A 25,625-nucleotide genomic window follows, 5' to 3' on the forward strand; every position below is an offset into this window, starting at 1 on the left:
ATATAAGTTTTCCTCATGGTCCTTGTGGTTTAATCAGATGTTGCACCTGGTACTTTAACAGTGAGATTCCTTCTGGTATTGGTGACATGACGTTGCTGAGCTAGGAATGAGCGTCCAGGACCATCTCTGCAAGCACCACTACTGCCAACCAGTCTTGCTTCCATACCTAGCTTCTGAAGAGTTAGGCTCTGCAAAGAAATTAAACAATATTTACGCTATAGCAAAAATAAAAGAAAAAAGCCTGGCCATCTTTCATACACAAAGCTCATGCTTACTTGCACACAGAATTTCTTTTACTGTATTTCTTATATACCCTCTTGCTGCCATAAAAGGTATGAAACAAGAATGAAGAAAGTAAGATTCATTCACATTCATACAGAATTTGTTAATTGTAGCTTAATAAAGGAACAACTTTACAATAAGTAATTTAATTTTACTTTTCCTTTTTGATTTCCCATTCCAGCCTTTCTTTATCAAACTCTATTTAAACATTGCTTCATATGAAGATGAACAACTTTCCCTAGTCCTTTTCACAGCAATCTAATGTCAAACATTCTAATAACCTTTGCAACACTGCTGCAGGATGAGAAGATGGCTCCAGCTTTATTTCACAAATGCTGTGCTAAAGACACTGAACATCTAAAACAGGAGCCTGGAAACCTTCTGAACCATGGCCTCCTTTTGTCTCAAGCCCCAAAATTTCAACAGCAAATGCTATTGAACATTCAGAAATTTAGCCTACTAAATCCAGATGGAAGCTTGTGGCAGCAAATACTACATTACTAACATGAAAGTCATGGCCTATGCCAAATTAAGTCTCCTGTTCCAAAGCACAGAAGACAAGCAGAAAACATACAACAAAATAATTTTACAAAATAGTTGATAGTTAAAATATTTTCCCTTTAATGCTGCTATCAAAAATGTTGATGCTTGTATTTCCCAAGTTACATCAATAGAATTGGAAATTCCCCATAGAACTCAAGTTTGCATTCCGCCTTGAAGTCAGAATTAGCAAGTGGAAGAGTGATCTCACTTTAAACTGGAATCCTCAGGCTTTATTCCTTTCCTTAGTTCCCTGTTTTTAAACATGAGGCCATGCTATTCTGCAAGTTTGATTTTTCTGCCACAAGTAGCTAAACTAAGCTAAGCTTTCTCTCCTAAGCACCAGTTTACAGTGAATCTAAAAAGAAAAAAAAAAAAAAAAGGGTGACGCTCACATTTAGCAAAATTTGTTTTTTCTGATTTCCGAGATACCAACAAATGAACTTTTGACCCACCTTGTTATACCATGCAGTTACAATTAGCTTTTCCTCATAATCACGTAACTTAGCAAGTTTGTATTCAGCCTGCAAGCAGACAATAGAGAAGTCAATCTCAATTAAAACACAAAAATAATCTGCATAAACTTATTGCAGTCCATTGACTGAAATAAACACAGGCAGCAGAAATGCTTAAATATGCAAAATAACTAGAAGGCTTGGAAGTGTAAATAAAGATACTTCCATAAATTACTATGAGAGAAGTCATAGACTACTTCAGGAAGAGGCTACACACATTGCAGTGCAGCTTACAAACATACATCAAGGGATTGTGTGTGTGGAAATACATGGAAATCTAGGGTGTATCAGAAAGTCTATAAATAATTTAGTAATTTTTTTACCTGAAAGTCAAAGACAAGAATGTACCTTTAGTGGCCAAGTATTTTTATCACGTTACCTACTACATACACACAGAAGAAATCTGAGGCCACAGCATTTATGAAGTCAGACTTTTCAGCCAACTAACTTGTGTTGAAGAATTTTGTATTTGCTCAGGTTCTAACCAGTCCCAATATTGCTTAAAACTGAATGCAGCGTTTCCCACATTTTTTTTGGTCCTTGGACTATAGCCAACAATCCTTTCAGGATTTCAGCCAAGCAGATTTGACTTAATTAAAAGGTTTTACTCTTCTATATAGTTCCAAGAGCTCCAGTATATGAAACCACTGATAGCAAAGGTCTAGTAAATTAAACAAGTCACTGCTCAAATACGTAGTCCCACATACAAACTAAGTTACATTAGTACTGAAAAAGGTCAGACTCTGCAGCTCTGTACAAGTTACTGTAACACCGCAAAACTATTAATGTTATGAAGCAATTCATTTACAGCTTTTCACAGGGTTTAGAAAGAATCAAAATTAAGTTGTACATTGAAAAACACTGTCGAAAAGTAAACTGCTCTGACAGACTTATAGTTGGATATGAGGTTAATTAAGGCAAACTAAAAATCTCTAAGTTTGGTGGTCTGTGCAGTTTCTAACTGAATGCAGCATTGAAGGGTACTAGATCATTAGGAAACAGTAACTTGAGTGTCTAATATCAGAGACAGCAGAACATATTAGAAGTTATTATTAAATATATGTAAATTCTTACCTCTAGCGCTTCAATTTTTTTGTCTTTCTCCATTATCTGTTTTCTGAGCAACATAATTTCCGCTGATGCTGGATTTAGTTTGGGATCTAAGGTTTTTATCACCTGTACAAGGCAAAACAAAAGCATTACAAGTCAGGTTTGATTCTCAACAGCTCTGCATCTCATTTGCTCTCAGTAGAAACATGAAAGCAGACTGAACACTAGTTGGGAAATTCTAATGAAAACTAAGCTGTTACATTGCACAACAGAAGATATCAAAAGGTACAAAGGAATCATTAATGCATCTCATGCTTTAGCCTAAACCCCATTCTCTCATACACTTAACTGACTGCAGTTGAGCAATTTGACTAAAAATGTAACATGTAGCTACTAATTTTAATTTTGAGGTGGAGGGGGGAGACAACAACTGAAATTAATCCGTTTAACGGATTATGAGGGTGGAATGTGTATGCTCAGAAATATGCAACTCACATTTCTTGCTTTTTCAAGGTACATTTTATATCTTTCTTCCATTGCTTTCATATCTTCATCTTTTTTTCGCAAAGCTGCTTCCAGCTCTCCAATCTTCTGGGCTATTTACAGAAATTATCAATAAAGACATACAAAATAAAAATAGAAATGGTACTTTCAAGGCTTCTGTGTTCTCTTGATTTAAGCACCCCCCAAATAAACTTTCTACCTACTACACAATTTTCTAGGTTCTTATTTTTGTTTCAGTTGTACCATAAGGTCTCACCTGACCCTGAATTCCCATTTTGCAGAGTATTGTTCAACAAAACTAAGGCCCCTTGAACTCCTCCCTGCCCACCAGCGTGTGCAAAACCCCCCTCCATTCACCCCTATTCCAGGTTTAAAGCTAAGCTGTAGCAGAAATCCTCATCCAGACAAGTATCATCGAAGAAGAAACTTAACATAGTCTCATTAAAAAAAACCCAAAAGCCACACAAAAAAACTTACGGTTCTGACTAACATCAGGCTGGAGTTCCGCAAGATCAGCCTCTTTCTTCTGTAACTCATCATGAACTTCATTCAACTTCTCCCTACGAGTGAAAGGCTGGGCTGAGGATTAAGCTCACAAGTAATTCCATGCACAATTTTAAGAGCTCAAAGCTGAAACTTGGTGGAAGTGTTTAAACAACTATTTTAAAAACTCTGGCAATTCTTTTGAGTTTAAATAGAAATACTAGTATGTATTTTTGAAGAACTATAGAAGTGGTGACTTCCGAATTGAGTCTTATTTGCCTAAAACTAGAAACAGAAAAGAAAACTAACAAAAAAACCTCTCCGGAATCTCCTTAGCAGGAACTACATCTGCTGAAAGGATGGAAGTGTTTCAGAAGAAGGAAATATGTTTTGAGTCCACTAAGAGTGATGGTTTTAGCAGTCTATCGTAGAATCATTACTGTTAAAATGCTAGTGGTGATGAAAAGACAGTTAAGTGGATACTAATATTACAAGATTATCATGATCAGAGTAGACAAAACTAGAACAATACTTAACTCACTACACGCATGATTCTCAAATCAGTGGCTTAGAAAAAGAAGACATCCCAACAAAGACTTAGACAGTTTTTGTGCTACAACAGTCAAATCATTTATCATAAACTATTGTGGATGCATGTGCCTTACTTACATATGTGCTGCCAATTTCTGCTTCAGGTTGCTAGACTATAAAAGCAAAGAATTAAAATTCAGTTATATTTCAGTATTTCATACCATGCAACGTTAAAATGTTCTTACAAATCAGCCAAGAATACTTAGCACACCTAAATAAATCAAACCAAATAAATCCTAAGAAAACTGCATTTTTTTCATGCATTTCTGTAACTGCATTCGTATTTTTTGCATCACACAAATACCAATACCAATTCCAGCATCTTTCTTCTTTATAGCTATCCCCTTCTCACTATACCACCATTTGGTGATAAAACTTTAAAAGTAAAGTAGAAGGTAGAAGACTTACAGTTCCTTAAAGAAGGCGGGGGGAAGGAATCACATAAAACACGAGCTTTTCAGTTGAAATGCAGTTGGTGTGGGGGTCTCATGGATTCTCATACTATAGAGACTAAACTCATCTGCTCTGAACACAGTGGAGCCAAGCCTGTGTTACATAAACTCAGAGAGTTGTTTTCAGGCAGGAGAGGGTTTTTAGAACACACTGAACAGCCTCAATTGCTTAAGGTCTTTGCTTGTAAGGTCTTTTGAAAGGTGTGTGTTTGTTTGGGTTGGGGAAGGAGGGAGGCTGGGTGACCCAGAGGGGCTTCAGAGCTTGCTCACTCCTACTGCTGCATTCCAAACTAACTTTAAAAAACAAACAAACAAACAAACAAGCACCAAACCAGGATCCTGCTGCCTTAGTAGTTACCAGCCCTAGACACACTGAAAAAGAAGAGGCACATCTAAACAGAGGACTTGATATTACTCTGAAGGATTTTAAACAAAACTGGCAAAATGTCTTCAAGGTCAGGAATCCTGAACTTTCACTTACTCCTTCTGTCTTGGATCCCTGCTCCTGTAAAGTCTTTTGCAGATCTTCAATCTGCTGTTGTAACTCCCCAATACGCTCTTCATTTAGCCTTTTAGGAAGAAAAGATAGTTATTACTCATTTAAATAGAACACAAGAGACAATTAGATTTTTCTATTTCATGTCTGGATGATAATTTTTCAGAGGGTTTATCCAGCAGGATTTAAGCCACAATGAAATTGTTTTCAAATGCTTTTAGTTTGACTTGAACTTCTGCTGAAACAAACACAACTTTATTAAACATTAGATAATGAAAGACCTAGAATAATTTTAAGTTTTGAAAAAAACTAACTACCAAAAATTATCATATCCTAGTAAACTGCTTTCAACATTCATTAACTGATAAGAGATATTCAGGCCATATCCCAGTGTTACAACATGGTTGGTTTGAAGTTCTAGAAATAAGACTTTACATCCACTCTTAGTCTACCAAGAATAATTCAGGGCTAAGAACAGCAACCAATTAGCAGCACTTCCTTCAGAGCACGCTACACACAGATCTACCACATTTTACAATATCACATTTAAGCAACTTTCCTTATTGCTTACTTCATAACTCTTTGTTAATAATTACTCTGGTGAAACAAAAAGGATAATTGGCTTCCTGCACAGTGCTACTCTACAGATGCAAGCCACATGGCCACTCTGAAGGTCCAGAAATCACTGTTTGCTATATTCTAAGATGCTGTTTCAACCTTTACCTTTTCTCAGTTTCTAGTTCGTTCACTGTCCGATGCTTTTGCTCCAGCTGTTCCTGGAGCTCTGCAATACGTTCATTTTCTGATCCTTCCTGTTGTATAAGAAGCATCTTATTTTCATGCTGCAGCCGAATAAACATTTCTCTGAATCAAAAACAACAAAAAAGTCACTATCAATTAAGGAAAAGGTGACTAAGAGTAGGAGATAATCTTCCTGTTCACTCCCCCAACCTTAAAGTGAGTGAAACAAGTTCTGCTCAAGGATACAGTTGCAGCAACAATGCATTTTTTTATTAAAAGGTAAATTACAATTTTCAAACGCCACAATAGTTTCTTAGCAGATATGAACAAAATTTTAAATTAAGTCAGTCCAAACTCAGATTTTATTATGCCTTTATGTTTCACTCTGCCAGACTTCAAAAGTGGTATTAGCTAGCCTTTAGCTGTTCTGTCTTAGTTGCTGTGTCCTAATTATTTATTCTGTCTGCCAGCAGCAAGATAAGAATTGTTTTGCTCCTTAAAGAGGACCTTTCAAGCCGAACTTTATATAGAGCAATCTGATATGCTTTTAAGAAAGAATGCAAAGTAATTATAGTATGGGGAAATAATTATTAACAGCTACATGGAGGTCCAGACAAGCATCATGAAGGGAAAGCAAGAAGTGGGATACAGTAATGTTGCTGAAAATCAATATTGAACTTTCACAGATGCAATATTATGCCCCACCCATTAAAATCCCCAAACAACCTCAATTTTTTCGTCCTACCTATATTCCACTGGCAGAATTTCAGCAGCAAGATTCTCATGGCTTTTAACACGAGATGCACCTGAAATCGCATGGGGATTTTAATTTAACAAACTTAAAAAAATCACTAATATACATAAAAAAGCCTCTGAAGATAAAGCAATACCTGTTTGACTCAGGTGATCCTGCTGCATCTGTGAATACCGGAGCTCTTCATTTGTCTCTTTCAATGCATCACATTGTACTATCAGTCTCTAAGAAGATATATTTGAGGTGAAATGAAGTCATACAGCATCACTTCAAAATGACAAAAACCAAGTAACATTAATCAGGAATACTACTGACACACATTTTAAGACATATCCTGTATGTGTATACACACATACACATGAGGCACTAAACTTTACTCTTATGGTAGCACTGCTTCTGGGAAGGTTTTCCTCAAGCAAAGCATTTAAGAGATTTATTAGGTGTTCAAATAAACTGTCATTCAAGAGACTTACCTCTTTTTCTTTGATTAAAGCTTCGTGTTTTTCTTCAAGTCGCTTCATTTCAAATGCTAGCTTATCAGCTCTTTTTGATTCTTCAGATAGTTTGTTATGAAGCTCCTGGACCTTATTATAAAAAGACTACATTCAGCACATGAATGTTGCCAGATGCCATCTTTAAAAACTACGTTAAAACCTTCACTCCTGCCCAGTTCTGCCAAAATAAACAGCTGGTCCTCCAAGCTTGGGGGAGCGGAGATAGACTGGGGGCATGTGTGTTTGGTTGGTTTGGGGTTTTTTTTGGTTTTGGTTATTTTGTTGGTGGTGGTTGGTTTTCGGTTTTGTTTTGTCTTTTGTTTGTTTTTTTAAATATTTAACTCCTGCATCTCTTAATTGCTACTGAAATAAGTGAAATTGAAATAAAGCTTCTACAGGTGAAAATAAATTTTCGTGAAGAAAGTTAAGAATATTACATACAAGTGATCTCAGCAATAGCTGAACAACCTCTCCCAGGCACAAAAATTACCTCAGCTAAAGTAAAGAAGAAAGGCCTGCAAACCCTGGACAACCAATCAGTTGAGAGGGCAACTACAGTTAAGCTTGCTAGTTTAATAAACAGGGAAACACAGAAAGTGAACGGCAGAGTATGAAGGAGTTTTCATGAACAAGAAATTTGAAAGGGACAATGCAGGTTAAGTCCATGGGCTGTTAAATTAAGCTTTTCAATTTTTTTCACTGAAACGTAATTACAATAGTTTTATTTAGGTAAGACAACTATCTGAGGAAAAAGTAACGTCTTAAGTATAGATGCAGCCTCACCTGTCTTTTGTAGGTTTCTAGCTGGGCACGTGCTGCATTGGCTTTCTTCAGTTCATCCTCCAGACTGACTGTATTGTGCATATACATCATGTTGGTTTCTTGCAGAGATTTAACTTGTCTGCGGAAGTCATTCAGATCCTGTAGCTTTTTACGGTACACTTCAACAGTTGATTCCAGCTTACTTGCCTTGTCTGCAGTAGTCCTGAAAGCGTAAACGGGAATTAGAAGAGAGTATATTTCTTCAAAAGATTAAAAAAGTCAAATTCTGCTTTCATGCACATTCAGGCCATTTTCAAAGGGAGATGCAACATGCTTAACAGCAGAGTTAAATCTTACTACTTTATTTTTAAATGCATAATGCAAAGATTGCTTTGGAAAACTGAAATCACCACAGGGTTTAAGTGGGAGCAAGTCTGACATTTGGATGCTAGAAGTACAAGCAAAGGTTAGTATGTCAAATATCTCCAGGGAACTCTGTGGGGTGCAATGTAAATGCACCACAACATCCTGTGCTAAACAGTCATCTCAAAGTACTTGTACCTGATAAGGAAAAATACGCAGATGTTCTCATTGCGGGGTTATACATAATTATACATAATTAGAACATAATTGCACTAAGAAAATGATCATTAGCAGATATGACCAAGAATTACCAGCCAATCATTAATAAAAATCTATGTGGGAAGAAAATACTTGGATCATAAATACACAAATTAATCTTAATATCTGTGTTTAATATCTACCATCTCATATTACTACACGCTAGTACAAGAAAATTATGGAAGAAAATCTATAGTTATGATTTGTTTCAGATGTTATTTAAGAACCACTATAAGTTAAACACCTGAAACCACTTTTCTTTCCATGTTTTATTCATACTATTTTATGAATAGCAGACCTGCTTTTGCAATATGATTTGCTCTGGGTATTTCTTGGGTGGTCTGGTATTTAATTTAATTTACACACGCTGGAATTTTATTGTCATCAAGCTTCTTGTGTATTTCACCTTCATTTTGTTAATCATGTTGCTAACCTAATTCTAGCCTAGAATGCCAACACCAAAAATTATGTCGAAGTTCTAGCGGCATATAAGATTTTCTACATCAGAAAAGGCAGCCTCTTGCCAACACTCATGTCCCCTTAATAAGAATGCACACATACCCCCCCATAAAAATTCAATTTTTATGTCTCAATTCTTGAAGAACTTCACCTTCCATCCCACGTGAAGAAGAATAACTTCTATATTCATTAATCCCGCTTCACAGAAAAATTCCATGTTGCTATTCTTATGCAAACAATAGAGCCTGTGCCTTTAAACTTGTACTCCATCTCTGCTTTGTCAAAGGGCCCTTTTCCAACATTTGTTTTAGATCTCATTCAGATAAGATCTATCTGCAGAAGTAACACCTCAAAAAAAATCTTGTTAAATACAAAGCCTTGGATTTAGTCATTAAATCCTCCTAATATGTGTATGGGAAGCGGTCTCTATTACATACCTAAGAATATCATTTTCATCTTTCAAGGCTCTAGATTCTTCTGCCAAAGAGGTTAGTTCATTGTTTCTATGTTGCAGTTCAATCAATTGTTTTTCTAGGTCTTCACAATGGACACGATAATCATCTTTTGCAGCTTCAAGCCTACCAGATCAAAACCAGGAACTCTGTTAAAAACTCATCATTATTACACATTTTTCATTTAGTGCTAAAACTACTAACAATAAGTAAGACAAAGGACTCCTATTGATTTAAGTAGCCAGAAAAACAGTACTATAAGCATGGAACATTTTATTGTCTACCTGTTAAATCATAATGGATTAAATAATGCAAATTTATCATATCAAGGGATCACATGAAAAGCCTTTTCTTTTTCCCCCATAGGGATCACAGGGAGAAAGACTAATATGTAAAAGAAATCAGCACAGTAAAGAGATATGGTGGTTTTTGGGAGGCTTAAGGGTTTGTTTTGTTTACACACAAATTGCTTGGGTACTCAACGTTCTGCTTTCCATCACCTTTTCTGAAGTGTCAAACGGCTACAATATGGCAATTATAAAGTAATATTTTCTACAACAAGTAACAGTTTCTCCCTTTTAAAGGTAAGGACTGTCTTTAAAATACGTTTATACAGTACTAGAAAGATTTTATAGCAAAAGAAATTGAGATGGAAAATACTGAAAGAGTATCAGGAATTCTCAGGATATATTTGACATGACAAGAGAGGGGTTTTTGAGAGAAATCATTTCATACCTGAAGTTTTCTTCTTGCAGTTGTTCCAGCTGCAACTGTGCATGAAAATACTTTTTTGCAACCACAGTATTTGGATCATCAAGAGAGTCATCTAATTGCTCTAGCCTGTCATTCATAATCTCATTTTCTGACATCAAGCTGTTTTTTTCATCCTGCAGGGCAGCCACCTACAGCAGACAAACCAGCATCAACATTGTAAGACCTGTCCAACTGGAAAGAACTAAAATAAGACAGCAGTACGTCAAATTAGTTTATGAAAAGAGTTGAGTGTTTAGAAATTTTAAATGTAATTTACATAGCATACTTGAGCATACAGATGCTTTAGTGTATGACAGTTACGAAGCACTAAAGGAAAAGTCCCTCTAAAAAAAAAAGACAAATTTTTGTAGCTGGAACCATGGTAAAGGCAGACAATGTGATATGGAGAGAAACTGGTACGTTTATTAAAAAGGATACCACATATGCCGTACAAAAAAACCTTTAAGTATTGGTGTAAAGGTACTCTCCATCTTGCTCATACTTAACAATAAAAAGCAGGCTGGCACTGGCTAGCACACTAACACAGTACTGCCGTGCGCTCAGCAGTGAATGGTTGCGCAAGAAGCGGTTTCAGGTGCCATAAGCTAGGAAGCAGACACGCAAAAGAAAAAACCTAGACAGCTTCATATAGAGCATGCATTTTTTGCAACAATCAAACAAGTTTGATATTGAAAGTGTTCACAGCTAAGCAAATGAGAATACAACACTCTATTGAAACAGTAAGTATATTAACAGCCATAAAATGGGGAAGGATTAAGAGGATAGAACCTTTAAAGTTTTTCTAGTGAAAGCTGTTGTGTTAATTTTAACATCCTGTCAAACATAAGAGCATGTAGCATGTGTTAGTTAACTGGCATTTAAACAGGGACAATATGCTTTTTGGGTTATGTTTTCCTGAATCATAAAGAAAACCTACCTTTCTTATACTCTTGGAAAATATCAAGGAAGACTGAGACCTTACAAGTGAATTTATTAAGAATTAGTTTAAATGGGAAGCGTCAGTCAATATTATGGCTTCAAATAAATAAAATAAAATAAATCATGGTGACATTATTAGATAAAACATCAGATATAACCTAAAGTATGCAATATTATGAAACAGTTTGTTCATGATCGTAATTTAAAAGGCTGTCAGTCAAACAGATGTAAGAAACAAAACAGTAATTTATCTACCACTTCATTAGGTGCTGGCTTTCTAAGTTCACTCGTTTTTACATACCAGATATCCCTTTACTACATACATGCACACACAAACCCCTGTGAGTAGAAAGCATATCTGTCTGTCTCTTCCTCAGCATAACACTTCCTGTTCAAGGTTCAGCCACTCCTTAAACATGCACAACATTTACAGTCTTAGAATAATGTTAAAAGAACACCTGTCTCTGACTTTAAAAAAAAAAAAACAAAAACAAAAACTTTCACAAAAATCAGAGGAAGTTTTTCATCTTTTCTCGGTTCCCTTCTGATAGTTTTCTCTTCTTTTCTATTATGTCAACATAACAGAAGCGGTGTCAAACTCAACACAAATTATGAAGAGATATTTTAAAAACACGTCCCAATATTAAAGAGCTATGGTGTCATTAAGTCATCTGTTTATACTCAGCAGTACCTTTCCCTCAAAATCTTTCATGCCTTCACCTGGCGCATGCTATGTTACGAGCAACTGGCTTTGTGTTACTTACCATCAATTAATAGAGAAATCTCAAAAGAGAAGTTTGTGGGAGACAGGAGAAAAGCCTGTGACTTCTCTAGTGAGACAAACAAAGTCTCCTAATGGAAGCAGAAAGTGCAAGTATTCGTGCAAACTGTTATCCCAGCACCTCTAGAAGTGAGAGCTTTTGAACAGTGAACACACTTTTTGAAGTTTAACAACTGTAACCTGTGAGTCCAGCTGTCAAGTTAATCCTCTTACCCCTTTAAAATAAATCATTTTCTCTTGCAGGTTCTGCTCACAAGCATTTTTAGATCTCTGCTTTCACTAAGAAGCCTCACTACTGCCTCAAGAAAGAAGGGAATGAAATATCAGTTCAAATCTCACAACAGCTTCCTGGGCATGGCAATGAGCTAAAATAAAGTAGCTAAGAGCTACTTTATATATAAGTATTCTACTTTTTCAGTCATCATTACCTGTAAGAAATGTAAAACTGGCCTCTGGTTTTGTGGTGGGTTTTTGGGTTTTTTTCAGAGGCTCATAAAGCCAGTATGGCACTCTGGCTCCTCTAAGAAGATGCTGCCCAAATGTTCTTTTTGTACAGAATAAAATCTGAGATGAACTGCATCACCAGATAAACCTCTTCCTATTCTCAGATTATAGTGCCATAAAAGAGGAATCAGACTTAGTGCTAGCAAATGGATTTTTTTTTCTTTTTTCTTTAAAGAGTTGATTGTAATGCAAGTTCCTGTTCATTGTTATGAAGTCCTCTCTCCTTTTGGGTGGCTTGATTAACTTCTATATCCATTAAAAACAAAAGTAGGCCTATTATCAGTGTGGTTTGAAAACGTCAGCAACGATCTATTAGTTTCTATTATTTTTATTTCCTGAAATATCCTTCATGTTGCAACTGCGTACACAAAAGAGTTAGCAAATTTTAGATAAATTTCTAATTTTAGTCTTTCATCAACTCCTATTGAAAACAGCATAATTTTCCTATGATTAAATCTAATGACCAATTATTATATGAACTGGATTTTTTGGACACAGTTCAAAAGACTCGAGAAAGCAGTGACTAAAAATGAAATGGGCAATTTTTAAAGCCATGATAACATCATTTTGATGGCTACCTGCTATTAAGGGTAAACATAAAGCTAGCAGACCAAACAACCTCTGAGTTAACAGTTGGCAAAGGACCTCAGCATACACTTCCATCAGAAAATTTATTTCCAGCAATTGCATTTTGGGGTACAGAACGATTGCTTTTCCCACAAAAACAGCTAAGAATTCTCATAGAAACTTAAATAAATGCAAAATTCGCTTTGCCCTTCAGAATTTCTGCATCTTAATAGCAGCACCACTATATATTAAAGAAATAAGCTACTTGCTGATTCTTACCTGTAAATCTAGCTCTTGACATCTTTGTGCCAACTCTTCTTTTTCTGCTAGTGCTTCCTGAAGATCTTCCAAAGCTTTTTTAAGCTTTTAAAAAAATAGGATAGTCAATCATTCTGCCCCATATCTGAAGTACTCACAGTTCAAGCGTCTAAAATGTCTCAATTGCTTATACCAATTGTTTACGAAGGATGTTAGGTGCAAACATTGACACAGAAACCTATAAACACACTGTTCAATCAGGATCTCTGTTCATTTCACCTGCATTTTAAATGACTACCACATGTAATAAGTAAATTGAAACTCAACATATTCAACCCAGCAACTTAGGCTAAAAGCGTAACAAAACGAAACACAGGAACATTCGTGTTGTCACAATTTCAAAATCCCTGCCTATTAAATCAAATGCCCTTCATCTCCAAATAGAAATACTGATGCTCCTTTCTGGGCAGGTACTTTTTCCAGACAACTTCATTTTATGTGCGACACCTTGTAGTGTTCAGGTTATCAAGAATTTTCATGACCCTTAAAAATAACCTGAAGTGTCTAGCCTGGCACAGCTAGCCTTGATATACCCCTAGCTTTTCTTGCAATGTAGGTTTGTACTGGCCAGTTTTACCCCATCCAGGAAGATTACATAGCAGTAACTGCATTGTTTTAAAAGAAGCTATAAAATAGTACATAACTTTTTACTTAATTAGGACTGAAAAACAGAATTACTTTATTGCATATTCTCTGCCTACATCAGTATGTTGCTCTGCTCTTCGTGGGTTTAATCAGATCAGCTCTGAGTGGAGAACAGACCAAAGCAGTTTGTGCAGATTGAAGACAAAAAAGAGCACAATTTACTGGGTTTTTTGATGGGGTTTCTTCACCTTTAGAATTGCAGAGGAAGAGCAGCCCTCCTCTTCGTTTAAGTGATGGCAAGATACCAAGTTATTGTTCAGGCTTGAATTACAAGAGCAACAAATATTAAGCAGTTACCTGCTGTTCCATTTCACTTGATGCATCACTTGTGGAAGGACCCGTTATTTCCTTGCTCATGAGCTACAGAAAGAGGCCACAGGAAAAGAAGATTAAATTAGAGGTTAAATTTCTGTAAATTCACTGTGTACTGAGTATCAATTGTATTTTCCACCATGTCCTTGCATCCCTTCAATATATCAAAACAGATTAATAATAATAAAAAAACACCTCATAGTTGGTAAAGGATTTAAACAAACCTAGAATAAGATTACTTTTTTTTACCTCCCTCCTCCCCAAATTAACCAACTTAGCAGTAACATCTTATTGGATGAATATGTGATCTATTGAAGTTATTGCTACCCCCTAGTCAAGTTAAAATGGAGTGAATCAAAGGATGGGATTTCACTTGATTCATTTAATAGTTAATCACACTTCTTTGTGCCATGTTAACTGCCATTAAACAAAGAATGGGAACATTAACACAGCTCTCATTGATCTCCAGTACAAAGATGTACACAGTATATTTGTCAACAATTGAAGGGCTTTACTTCTTACTCAGGAATTACAATATTATTTCTAGATCTTCTTCAGAAAGAAGGTTTGATTAGTCAAAATACAACAAACCAGAGGCTTATGGATTTATTTCTCCCAATAGGGCATTTATAACTTTAAAGCCTATATAGTCAATCTAAATCTACGTTTTAAAGCCTGCTATCATCTCCACTGTTACCTTGATGGGGGTGCAACTACACAATACATTTTCTTCAACAAAGTCAGCATTTAATTTTTGCCTCCCTCCACACTCTGCTTCACAGTCCTGAAACTCGCAGATGTGAGTGACCGTAGAGCTATGCTGCAAGCTGGATCACTAAAAAGATCCAATTAAGAACAAATTAAGATAGCTGGGGGAGCACACCATGACAAAAATAGAAGAGATGCAGCTGGGACTTTGTAAATCAGACGCTGGAATGGTCTGTCAGAACAATGTAGCCTCACAGACAGTTATGAACAGCTTAACTTTGTGTCCAAGACTACAGCACTGGGAAAGAAATCTCAGAACCTGACTCCAGTATGATCAGCAGTTGGCTACTAGATAAATTTCTTGTGTGAAACAGGAAATCTTAAACACTTATTGTCTCCACAAGTTGTATATTTGGGCATACGAGACTAAAACCAAAACCCCTTGGTTGGCATCTGGGGTCTCTCGGTCCTGATCCTCCCAGATAATTTAGGGAAGTACACTCTTCCCTGACCTTTGCTTGGATGAAAGAATTCACAGAGATCAACAAATGGATATTTGGACTTCTCAACTGACAGCATTAGGCTATGAATTATTCATTACCTCTTGAATGGCAGTCATGACAACATGCTGAACAGACTCTTCAAGGGTCATGATATTCTGTATGTGTTCTGTGAAAAAGAATTTGTAGTGACTCACAACAATGTACATCTTAGTGTCTTGAGTAACATGACATACCATTTGCAGAAAGACCCAGAGGAAACTATTCCCTATAAAGCTTCTTCAAAGCAGGTAGCACTCTTTTTATACAGAGCAATATATATTTTTATACAGAGCGTTAACTGACAATATTATTATCCAGTAATACGGTACATCAGCACAAGCAATTCTAGTCTCTCAGGTGAACAAATTTATATTATGCATAGAAGTTTTCAATAGGCTTTCTGCTTTTAATAGAACTCCAGTTTCAGAATAGGCATGCAACATATTAATAATAGAGACTTTTTGATACATAAGAAAGAAATGTTTCTACATCTCTTCCACCATAACAATCACCTGAGGCAGTCTGCTGTTTGCTGACCTGATTAGGGTAGTGCGTACCTTGTTTCCTTTCACAGTTGACTGCACAACCTAGAATAAGCTGCAGAAGCCTGCCCAGTTCAGTGGGGTCTGAGTTCTCAGATATCTGGTTTAAGTCCGGAATAAGCTCTTCTGAAATCTGCTGACCCAAGAACTAAAAAAAATTCAAGAGAGAAAGTGGGCTCCCACTTCTGTGCAACACAAAAATCTGGTATCATGTAAGCAATCTGGACTCAGTAAGTGATCCCAAGAAAGCACAGAGTCTATTAGTAAGTTTTTTACTATAAAACTTATGGAAGAGCAAGGTTTTAAATGTGGAGATACACATTAAAAATATTAGCTTATGAGGGAATACATAGATAGAAGTACCAGATTAGGAAATCTGAACAGGCCTGGACAGAGCAGATGCTCTTAACTCATTTTTTACAGGGCTTCCTACATGAAACTCAGCTGTCACACGCTGTGCCTCTCTTGGGCCAGCAAAGACCGTTCCAAATCTCTGTCTCTGTCCCCCAGTGTGGATGTGTGTTTGCAGGAAGGGGTACTCAGTCCACTGTTAGCCAATGACCTTCACCTACTCGGCACCTCATATTTTTCTCTGAATAAGCCTAAATTTAATCTAAAGTATACAGCATTAAAAAATAAACTCAAAACACCTAGCAATTATTTAGCGCAATGATGTCACACACTTTAGTAAGAGTTCTATAAAATTGTTCTCTCCCAACCACAAGTTCTGAAAGTCTATTAACTGGGTGTTTAGTTAACTGACCATGTATACAAGAAAAAGCAAGAGTAGTAAGTTAAAAATTCTTGGGCTAAACCTCAAATATGAGAGAATTATTCCCCCTCCCCCCCCCAATTATGTTGGTAGAATAAGAGAGATAAGCCTAAAGAGGTGCTACTTCTGGGCTTGCCAGAGCACTTCAGTCCTGGCAATATGAAAGGGCTTGGCACTCGGTATCACAACTAAGCCCAGGCAAGACCAGGAAGCTATAAGATGGTCTGGCAAATTTTTCTATAGCATACCCATTATGTAACTGCAATCAAGTTCCATACAAAATTAATCTTTTTTTTAAAAACTCAAAATACAGCACCCTCTTATGGCTACCACACTCATCCTGCATAGGAAAGAACAAACTATAACCCTTACTATGTCCAGGAGGATTTGTAACTCCCAGCTTCCAAGTATCATAAAACCTAGACTAGGGTTGCCAAATCTGTTCTGTTGTGTAGAAAAGGATTAAAACTACACTCTACAAGAGCAAATATGAATGCACACACACAAGTCAACAGGATTCTGCAGCTCAGTCCTTATGACATTCATCCGGGCCATGACAGAGACATGGTTTCCAGATTATACTCCGAGAGTCTTATCTTAGATACACCTGCTCAAATTAGTATTATATTCACAGAATCACAGAATCACCAAGTTTGGAAAGGACCTTCAAGATCATCAAGTCCAACCATTAATCCAGCGCCACCTGAATTCACTCAAGACCTCCCACTTAGCCAGATAATTACCATATGCTTTCGGCCAAATAAGTCCTTAAAATAAATTACTTTGCCAAGAAAAAAAAAAAAAAGCTAGGTGAAGGAGGACAACAATCATCATGTTTAATTATCAGAAAAACAAAAAAATTGCTTTTTCCATACCTCATGATAGTAGTCCATAATTCCTTGCAGTATCTTCTTCAGATTACTGGACTAATTGTTGTACATGAAAAATAAGATTACAGGCTTTTATTAAAATTCTTAATTTTGCTGAAATTAAATAATAATTTATAATAAAATGTTATATCAACAAACAGTTCAAGTTAATTTAAAGTAACCTAAAAAAGCCTCAGCTTATTTCTATAGTTTTTGGACTGCCAGATACTCTCGAGACAGACAGGATATCCAACCCCACAGACTTTCACCAACTTCAGTTTTGAATACCTTTATTCTCCAGTTGTCACCAACATCATCTTTAATGCGATTTAGCCAAGATGCATCAAACCAGGCAACATCTCTGAAAACAAAATTAAATGATTAAACATAAATAAGCACACACTTAAATAAATAAGATACCAGATTCCCAGCATCAAATCATCAGATGTTGCCTACAGTGCCTAATGAAGCATGAATTCCTGGAGATTGCAAGTTAATACCTATGTCACAGAAAATTTCCATCCTAATGGCTGAATTAAGACACCACCTTCCAGAGCAGGAAGAATTTTGTACATGCTTGAGCTAGCTACAGCTAGGAACACAGGGGTGTGAAGGCCTTTGTCATGCTGAATTCTTATACCCGACAAAGTCATCATAATGCTCTAAAGAAACATCCTCTTTTGACTAGTGCTGACACTGAGGTTCAGTACCTACTTTTGTACATTTGGATTCTCTAACATTCACTAGAGTTTGTCAAAGGTACTTACCAAGAAAAAAAACTACATTTTAAACTACTGGCATTTCGTATTTTTTTTATGTCTTTGGTTCCCTTGGGCAGAAGTATATTCCCTTTGCCAGCATAAATAAGGATGAGCTGCTGAGGGAGGTGTTTACATATGCGGCGCTGCCAAGCAGTGCAATCACAGCATATCTAACAATATCTTAACTTTTACACTGCACTGTTTATTCATTGGTCTCAAAGCACCTGATAAAAGACAATTATCAACTCCACTTGCATATCAGCCAACTGGGTTGTAAAGAAATTTGCCCAAAGACTGTGGCAGCCTAGTATGACAAACACATGGGAAGTGACCCACTGTGAATCTTCACTAAGAAATCTTAAATCAATTTTTGCCATGCCCCGGGAAAAGGGTGAGCTCTGTCTTCACACAGCACATTTAAAATCTTTTCAACCAGACAGAGGGGGTTTCTAGGTTTGGGTTGTTTGGGTTTTTTCGGGGGGTGGGTCTTTCTTTTGCGGAGGGGGGTGGTGTTTGGTTTAAGTAATTTCTTAGTAATCAAAAATATAGTTTGAGCAGGAGATGGTAGTTCAGACTCCTCCTTTATTATCTGAGCCAACAACAATGAAATTGTAGTAATGACCTGTAGTATGATATTCTTTCAATACAAGACTCATGTTACAACCCTCTGAAGTAACTACAAATTTTAAAACTAGTGTGTCACTCAACCCAGTACCTTTTGTCATCACACCAATAAAATGGGAATTATTTTGCTTTTGATTAGTCCACTGCTATTTTTTAATAATAAAATTGCCATTGAAGTTTCACAATTCTTTCTTCAACACAAATAGTAAGACATCATTTAAATCCTAGAACTCGGATCACAAAGACATGCCTTTTGAACTTTTAGTTCTTCATTCCAAAGAGCAAGATATTGCCTGAAGCATGGATATCCATGGATATAGTGTTGATGGGAAAAGTGAAAATTATATCATTCTTGCCTAATTACCCTTAAGTATGAATTTAATACTATAGTATTAGAATATTTCCTCATCACCTTCTCCATTCTATCACATTATTCTTCAACTATTATATCATTCCCAAAACAACAATATAAAGGTATATTTTATCTTCTGCTATAAACTGTCTACTTTATGTTTCTGTCTACTTTAACTACACAAAAAACCTTTGGGTAGGAGAAAGCAAGTATGCATGTCAAACACAAAAACCACAAGAAATTAATACCTCTTCTTGGAACTTACATATCAACTTACATTTGGTGAAGTACCTGCGCCATGGCAACCCCGTTAGTCAAGTCCTGAACACCTCTGCAAGGTGCAGCAGTATGGAACGTCTGCAACTACAAGAGGGAAAAACATTGTGTTTCTCACTCAGTAGACAGGCACAGGAAATTAATTACCATTTTCCTTTTCCTCTTTAAGACACAAGCGTTTAGTAAGATGTCTTTCTACTTGAGGCAGCTGAAATCCTTTTTGAACTATTTCACTTTTAAGCCAACCCAATTATCTCAACACTTCCTGACTGTTGATTATGATTAGTAGCTTAAAAAGTTAGTATTACCATGCTTTGCTTTTTCATGCTAGTCCTTCTATTGTAAATCAGGTTATGAAATACTAACTTGGAAAACTAGAATTATATTTATACATCCCTCAAATTATGTTAGAGTGCTTAGTTCTGGACACATAACTACCTAAACAAAAAAATGGTATCAGAAGAAAGGGTAAAAGTGTGTGTGTGGGGGGAATCCAGTCTAACTGTAAGCATTTAGTAATAGACGTCATGACACCAATAGAGACCCCTGAAATTATCTGGGGCTTAAGAATGGAAGGGAGAAAATTATGCAAAAATAGCAGAAAACACAGTTGTCTGAGAACTACTGCACACTTCAAGGATACGAAGCAAGCTGAAAAAAATTGAACCATTTCACATCCTGTGAGCTGACAACATATTTCCTTGCAATTCAAGAATTCTAAAGTTACTCTAAATATGTCCTATTTAAATATGCAACTTCAAAATACTGCTATAAATCCAAGAAATTTTACTATAACCTTAAGTTACACATCTTTTCCTGGTAATGATATTTTACTCATCTATTATTCCTAGTATTTGTATTTAATATATACATCTTTTCCTGTTATTTTCCAAGCACCACACTACCTGGTGTTTAAACACAGGGCTGGATGCAGTTTTATGCCAGCTACATATTTCTGTCTAAACATTAAGCAACAAAGCCCCAGTTTCCACTCTTCTCCTCTATTACAAAACTAGATTATAGATGGAAGCACTTTATAAGAAGTTACCTGAATTATTTATTTATGTGAATTGTCTATATGCAATCTAACTGGTCCTTCCAGCCACAAGTACAATTAAAGTCCCTTTGTAGTAGGACTATACAAACAAGATGCAACTCCCATCCTAAAGAACTTAATAGCTCAAGTGTTTTTCAGCTAGCTTCTCCAAAAGCAACTCAAATGGCATGAATACCTTCAACAGGTCTACATCCTTACAGAGCACTGCAGTAAACTCCCAGCAGACAGCTCTACACATAAGAACCCCATCATCAACCTGATGTATACTACTAGCTTACTACACATCCATAGGCAGCTCTCCTGCTGCCCTGCTAATTTCTGCCTGCAATTCTGACTGCTTCATGTATAAAGCCTTAAAACATGGAGGTGCCCAGGTCCTCAGATCACTCCACAGACTGTAAAAAGTGACTGCAAACTCTGCAAAATACTCCATCAGGCTCCAGGAATTTGTGTCTTGGAGAACCCCTGGAGCACAGACAGTAAGTACATATATATCTTACTGTCCTCACTGAAGTTTTCTTCCATGGAGTTGCCCGAGGCACTTTTTGCAGTCAAACTGCATCTGCAGATTCTGCAGGATATGCCCTCTTGTCAGAGTTTGTCACCGGCTAGCTTCACCTCACCTCCCCTGCTTCTTGTGCAGATGGGGAACAGACTCCTTCCCAGTTGTCTTCTCCAGGAGCTCAAGTCTGTATTGACCTTTACCATACCCATCTCCTCCCACTGCGTCTTTCCCACGACCACGCGCCCTCATCCATTTAGCCAGTTCTCATACGGAAGCTCTTCCATACTTCCCATGAGGACGGTCTTTTTTTCCTCTTAGTTTTCTGGTTTTCCTGCAGTTAAGATCTGTAGGATGGGATTACCTCAATATTAAAAATGTTTCTCTGTTTTGGATATTGTGTATTTTTTTTAAACTAGCCCCAAGCTTATATCTTAACATTTTGACAGAATTAGCTATTATAATAGCAATATTTTAGTCCCCAAAAAACCAATCAGCTCGGAGATAACTATTCTAGGTGAGAGAGACATTTCCACACTCGTGTCAGTTCATCACTTGGTTACTCAGGAAAATAAGAGCTCATCAGCAATTATTTTAAGTTAAGCCTACTTTACAATGACAAATAAATTAGAAAGGAGAAAGTTTGCTGTTAATACTATTAGAAGATGTATAGTTAGAATAGAATGGAAGCAAAAACAGATCCTTATAATCTCTGTCCACTGCAAAAACTGACTTATTAAACTTACTACATTTGCAATGTCCTAAATTACCTGTCCATCTGTGAGAGGGCTTTCCCAAACATCCTGTGAAACGTAAGCTTCTTCAGAGGTCACTGGTGAATGACCTTGTCACGTGTGTTTGGGAAACGGAGCTAGTGGGACAAGAGTGGTAGAAAAGCACAGTTTCCACCTGTGACAATTTGAGGCAGTTGTTGTCCATTCTATGTTTATAAAGAGTGACCATATATTCTGAATATTTGTTTGCTTTCTTCAAAAAGAGTCTTATCAAGCCAAGAAGAGAAAAATATACCGAGGTGTTTTTTTTAATTTGTTTTTCAGTTTTAAGAGCATTTCTTAAATCATGTGTTGCAGGAAGTGAGAAGTCAGTAATCCCCGGTAGGTTACATAAAAGATTAAGTAGAACACCACAAACTGAAGCAGCTGTGATTGACAGCACTGGTTTAATACTATAGCAGCTTTAAAGCCAATGCAAGAACAGACACACAAGCTTATGAGTCAAGATTGAGCATGCTAGAATTCAGAGTTTTATGGCACAATGTAGTGATGCAGCTCCAGCACAGGCTTCCCACAGAATCATAGCCTCCTTTGGGCATCCCCCTGCTCCAGCGTGGGGTCCTCCACGTGCTGCAGGTAGAGATCTGCTCCAGCATGGAGCTCCACAGCTGCAGGGGCAGAGCCGGCCTCACCGTGGTCTTCACCAGGGGCTGCAGGGGAATCTCTGCTCCGGTGCCTGGAGCATCTCCTCCCCCTCCTTCTGCTCTGACCTTGGTGTCTGCAGAGTTGTTTTCACATATTCTCGCTTCTCCCGCTCCGGCTGCAATTGCGCAGCAGTTTTTTCCCCTCTTAACTCCGTTCCCCCAGAGGCGCTGCCACCGTTGCCGATGGGCTCGGACTTGGCCAGTGGCAGATCTGTCTTGGAGCCGGCTGGCACTGGCTCTGTCAGACACAGGGGAAGCTTCTGGCAGCTTCTCACCCCTGCAGCCAACCCTGCTACCAAAACCTTGCCACGTAAACCTAGTACAGTGTGCCATTATCTCCCAGAATAGAAATAGCTAATTAAAATTAAGCAAAAAGCAGGACAGAGTCTTAGTTTAAAAGTTACATAAGTACCTAGAAATAATGAGAGTAGAACTACTAATTATGTGTTCTCCAAACCCCATGCCAGACCAATAATTTCCTCAAAACAGATTTTTACTGTACTTGCAAAATCAATGAAAGTAGTAGGCATGGGGAGAAGGCTGGTAGAAGCAGCCATAGACTTCAGGACTGTAGCACTTCCCCCCCCACCCCAAAAAAATTGGATTAGTTTTACTAAATATAGCTGCAAGGACATGCTGCTACTTATGCTGAAAAACATTTAATGAATCTAGCTTAAAAACACCCTGCCGCTTGCTCCTACAAAAGAAGCAAGTATTTTTCTCTCAGACATACAGCTATTATGTTCACAATATACATCTGAAAATTTAATTTTGCAGCACAAACACTTAATGCCTTTTCTCTGTATCTGCTGAAGGCTCTACTGTCAAACAGCTGTAGATGAAACAAGAGTTCATATAACCCAACAGAAATCAACCTATCCAGCTCTTGGGGAGGTTTGTTCTCAATTTGATCCAGACGATGCAGGGTTGAGTTTCTCCATTTTATACCCAGATTATACACACTAGGGACAGAAGTTTTATAGATTTAGTCAAAGAGATTCTAAAGTAACAATAAACATTCCCATTCTTAATCCCAGAATATTAATAGAATAACTCAGCTATTGGACAGTTAACATTACCAGTGCTGCCAGGGCCAAAGAGGGGTACAACTATTGTGGAAAAAGATTTCTGTTTAAGATGTTAGCATACATGTAGTCTCTAGTTTGGAGATAAAGAGAGAAGCAGCCGCACAGCGGTACGCTACCAAAAGACATTCAAGAAACTTTTGCTCTACACCTATTGTAATGGCACCTAAACGTAGAAGATACTACTGCATCATTAGGCCTACTGCTGCTACTATTATCACTCCACTTCTCCCCGGAGGCAGAAAATATTAAGGTTTACTTCACATATCCTAACCAAAGTTTCTCTTTCTGACTTAGAAAACTGCTTCTGCAACAGAGTTGTGAGTTCAATCTTAAAAGGCATTACTTAAGTAAATTTTCCTTGGAAATGCCTATGAATTCCCTCTATAATTTAATCTAACTCCATTATGTTTTTCCTGTAACATCCTCAAAAATTTAAATTCAATAATACCTGGGTTGCAGAACCAATAGATAACATTTGTATTTGAACTTGTCTGGACAATGCATATTTTCTAATATAGAATTTGCTAAAATAATAAAAAAACACACCAAACAAAAAACCCCACAAAAAAACAAGATCTGGCAGCAGAACACAGAAAATCATGAGCATGTCTTCACTAAGATAAAAAAATTGAGAAACCTTTAAAACCACAGAGAGGTACAGAACCCTATTCTCTTCAGATATTCAGCACTTCATTCCCCCTCCCCAAATATGCTCCACTTCAGAAGTTCAATTTTTTTTCTATTATTCAGACTGAAGTTCAAGTTGAAAGGATGTTTGAAACATATTAGTATTAACAATCGCTTGCTACTGAGTTGTAAACTAGGCCTAAGAAATAAGGTGTTAAATCTAAAACCATGCATCTGGCAATGCATCTGCTGAGTGGTGTATACAAAACAGGGTTGTTCATTTACATAATCAACACTATACAAAGATCTTTCAGTTTAAGGCTAGTTAAAGTTCCATTAGATTCCCTTTAAGATTCATGATGTAATTACAATAATGCACTATGATGATACTAAAAATGAGAATTAGGCTTAAAATATTTTAAGCAGGAATTGTAAAAATTGTAAAGAGTTTAGCACTGCTGAAAGGATTTTGAGACAGAGTTCAGGAATGTATTTGCTCAAGTTGCTTCACTGATTTATTTTGCAATTGAATTGTGATGGAGTTGTTCTTACCTGACTACCAAGAAGAAAATGCAAAGTTCATGAGAAAAAAAAAAAAGTATGCATCCATTAAATGACAAAAGATATCCAACTCCAGAGAGGTAAGCATAAGACAACTGAAATTCTAAAGACCAACAAAACACTGAAAGCATACAAGGTCACTAAAAGGAAAATGGAGAGAGGGAAGGAAAGGAAGAAATTGGTTTTCAGTGATTTTTTTTTTCTTACAGACTTTAACTCATTAAAACTTCTGTACCGTCATGTAGCAGGTAAAAGGAACACCTACTCTGGTAGCCGTTGCTATCACTTTTGCCAGTTTCATTCCTCGATCCCCACGATGCTTCTAAAACACCTCCTTCCTTCCCTGATTTACACTCCACATAGGCAAAACGCCTGCTATTTCTAGGGAAACGCTTCACGCCAGGTAACTGCAGACTTCCTTGCCAAGATTTCATGCAAAAGCTCTATTTAGTATAGCTCACTCTCACCAAAAATATTGTACAGACAAGGAAGCAGAAGAAACCTGGAAAGAGCAAAGGATAAAAAGAAAGCAAGCTTGATTGATGAATTGAACATAGACAAGCTTCTTGCGCTGGCAACGCCACACACTTAGGTGTGCTACGCCCGACTAATAAATGCTTTAACCAACTGAAAGCTGCTATGAAGCGTTCTGAGGTTTCTGCTCCTGTCAACCCAATTCAAATTAATTGCATATATTTGTTATTATGGTTAACGACTGAGCAGTTTCCACATTGAAGCCACTGCTGGAGATCCACTACTTGGGCCTATAGGATATTCCAAAGAACCACACACCTACACTTCACGTGGGTTTGCAAGAACATGTCACAGGCCGTGGCAACACTTGTTCCTCATGCAGGCCCCGTCACTGCAGCCACGTTCGTGCCCAAACCG

General features: G+C 37.1%; 1 protein-coding gene across 1 annotated transcript; it reads right to left on the reverse strand.

The window, feature by feature from the left end:
* Positions 1-29: 29 nt before the first annotated feature.
* Positions 30-19,554, reverse strand: HOOK1 (hook microtubule-tethering protein 1). Its single transcript, XM_010290453.1, has 21 exons — positions 19,463-19,554; positions 17,737-17,809; positions 17,455-17,505; positions 15,823-15,955; positions 15,325-15,392; positions 14,001-14,063; positions 13,020-13,103; positions 9,932-10,098; positions 9,182-9,322; positions 7,686-7,887; positions 6,882-6,992; positions 6,545-6,632; positions 6,400-6,460; positions 5,637-5,777; positions 4,899-4,986; positions 4,044-4,078; positions 3,369-3,451; positions 2,883-2,983; positions 2,412-2,513; positions 1,278-1,346; positions 30-188 (listed from the first exon to the last, which is right to left on the reverse strand). Exons 1-21 carry the CDS (start codon positions 19,483-19,485, stop codon positions 30-32), a joined length of 2,043 nt encoding a protein of 680 aa, XP_010288755.1. The 5' UTR covers positions 19,486-19,554.
* Between the last annotated feature and the right edge of the window lie 6,071 nt (positions 19,555-25,625).

Source organism: Phaethon lepturus, unplaced genomic scaffold, assembly GCF_000687285.1.
Source record: "Phaethon lepturus isolate BGI_N335 unplaced genomic scaffold, ASM68728v1 scaffold21877, whole genome shotgun sequence".
NCBI classification, from domain to species: domain Eukaryota; kingdom Metazoa; phylum Chordata; class Aves; order Phaethontiformes; family Phaethontidae; genus Phaethon; species Phaethon lepturus.

What these genes read in the sequence shown, in the direction of transcription:
- HOOK1 (XM_010290453.1), bottom strand. Translation starts at nt 19,485, where the DNA reads ATGGCGCAGGTACTTCACCAAAT. An exon ending in GCCTGATGTTAGTCAGAACC is followed by an intron (nt 2,984 to 3,368) that starts GTAAGTTTTTTT and finishes TTCTGTAAATAG; the next exon opens with CCCAGAAGATTGGAGAGCTG. An exon ending in TAACTGCATGGTATAACAAG is followed by an intron (nt 189 to 1,277) that starts GTGGGTCAAAAG and finishes ATTTCTTTGCAG; the next exon opens with AGCCTAACTCTTCAGAAGCT.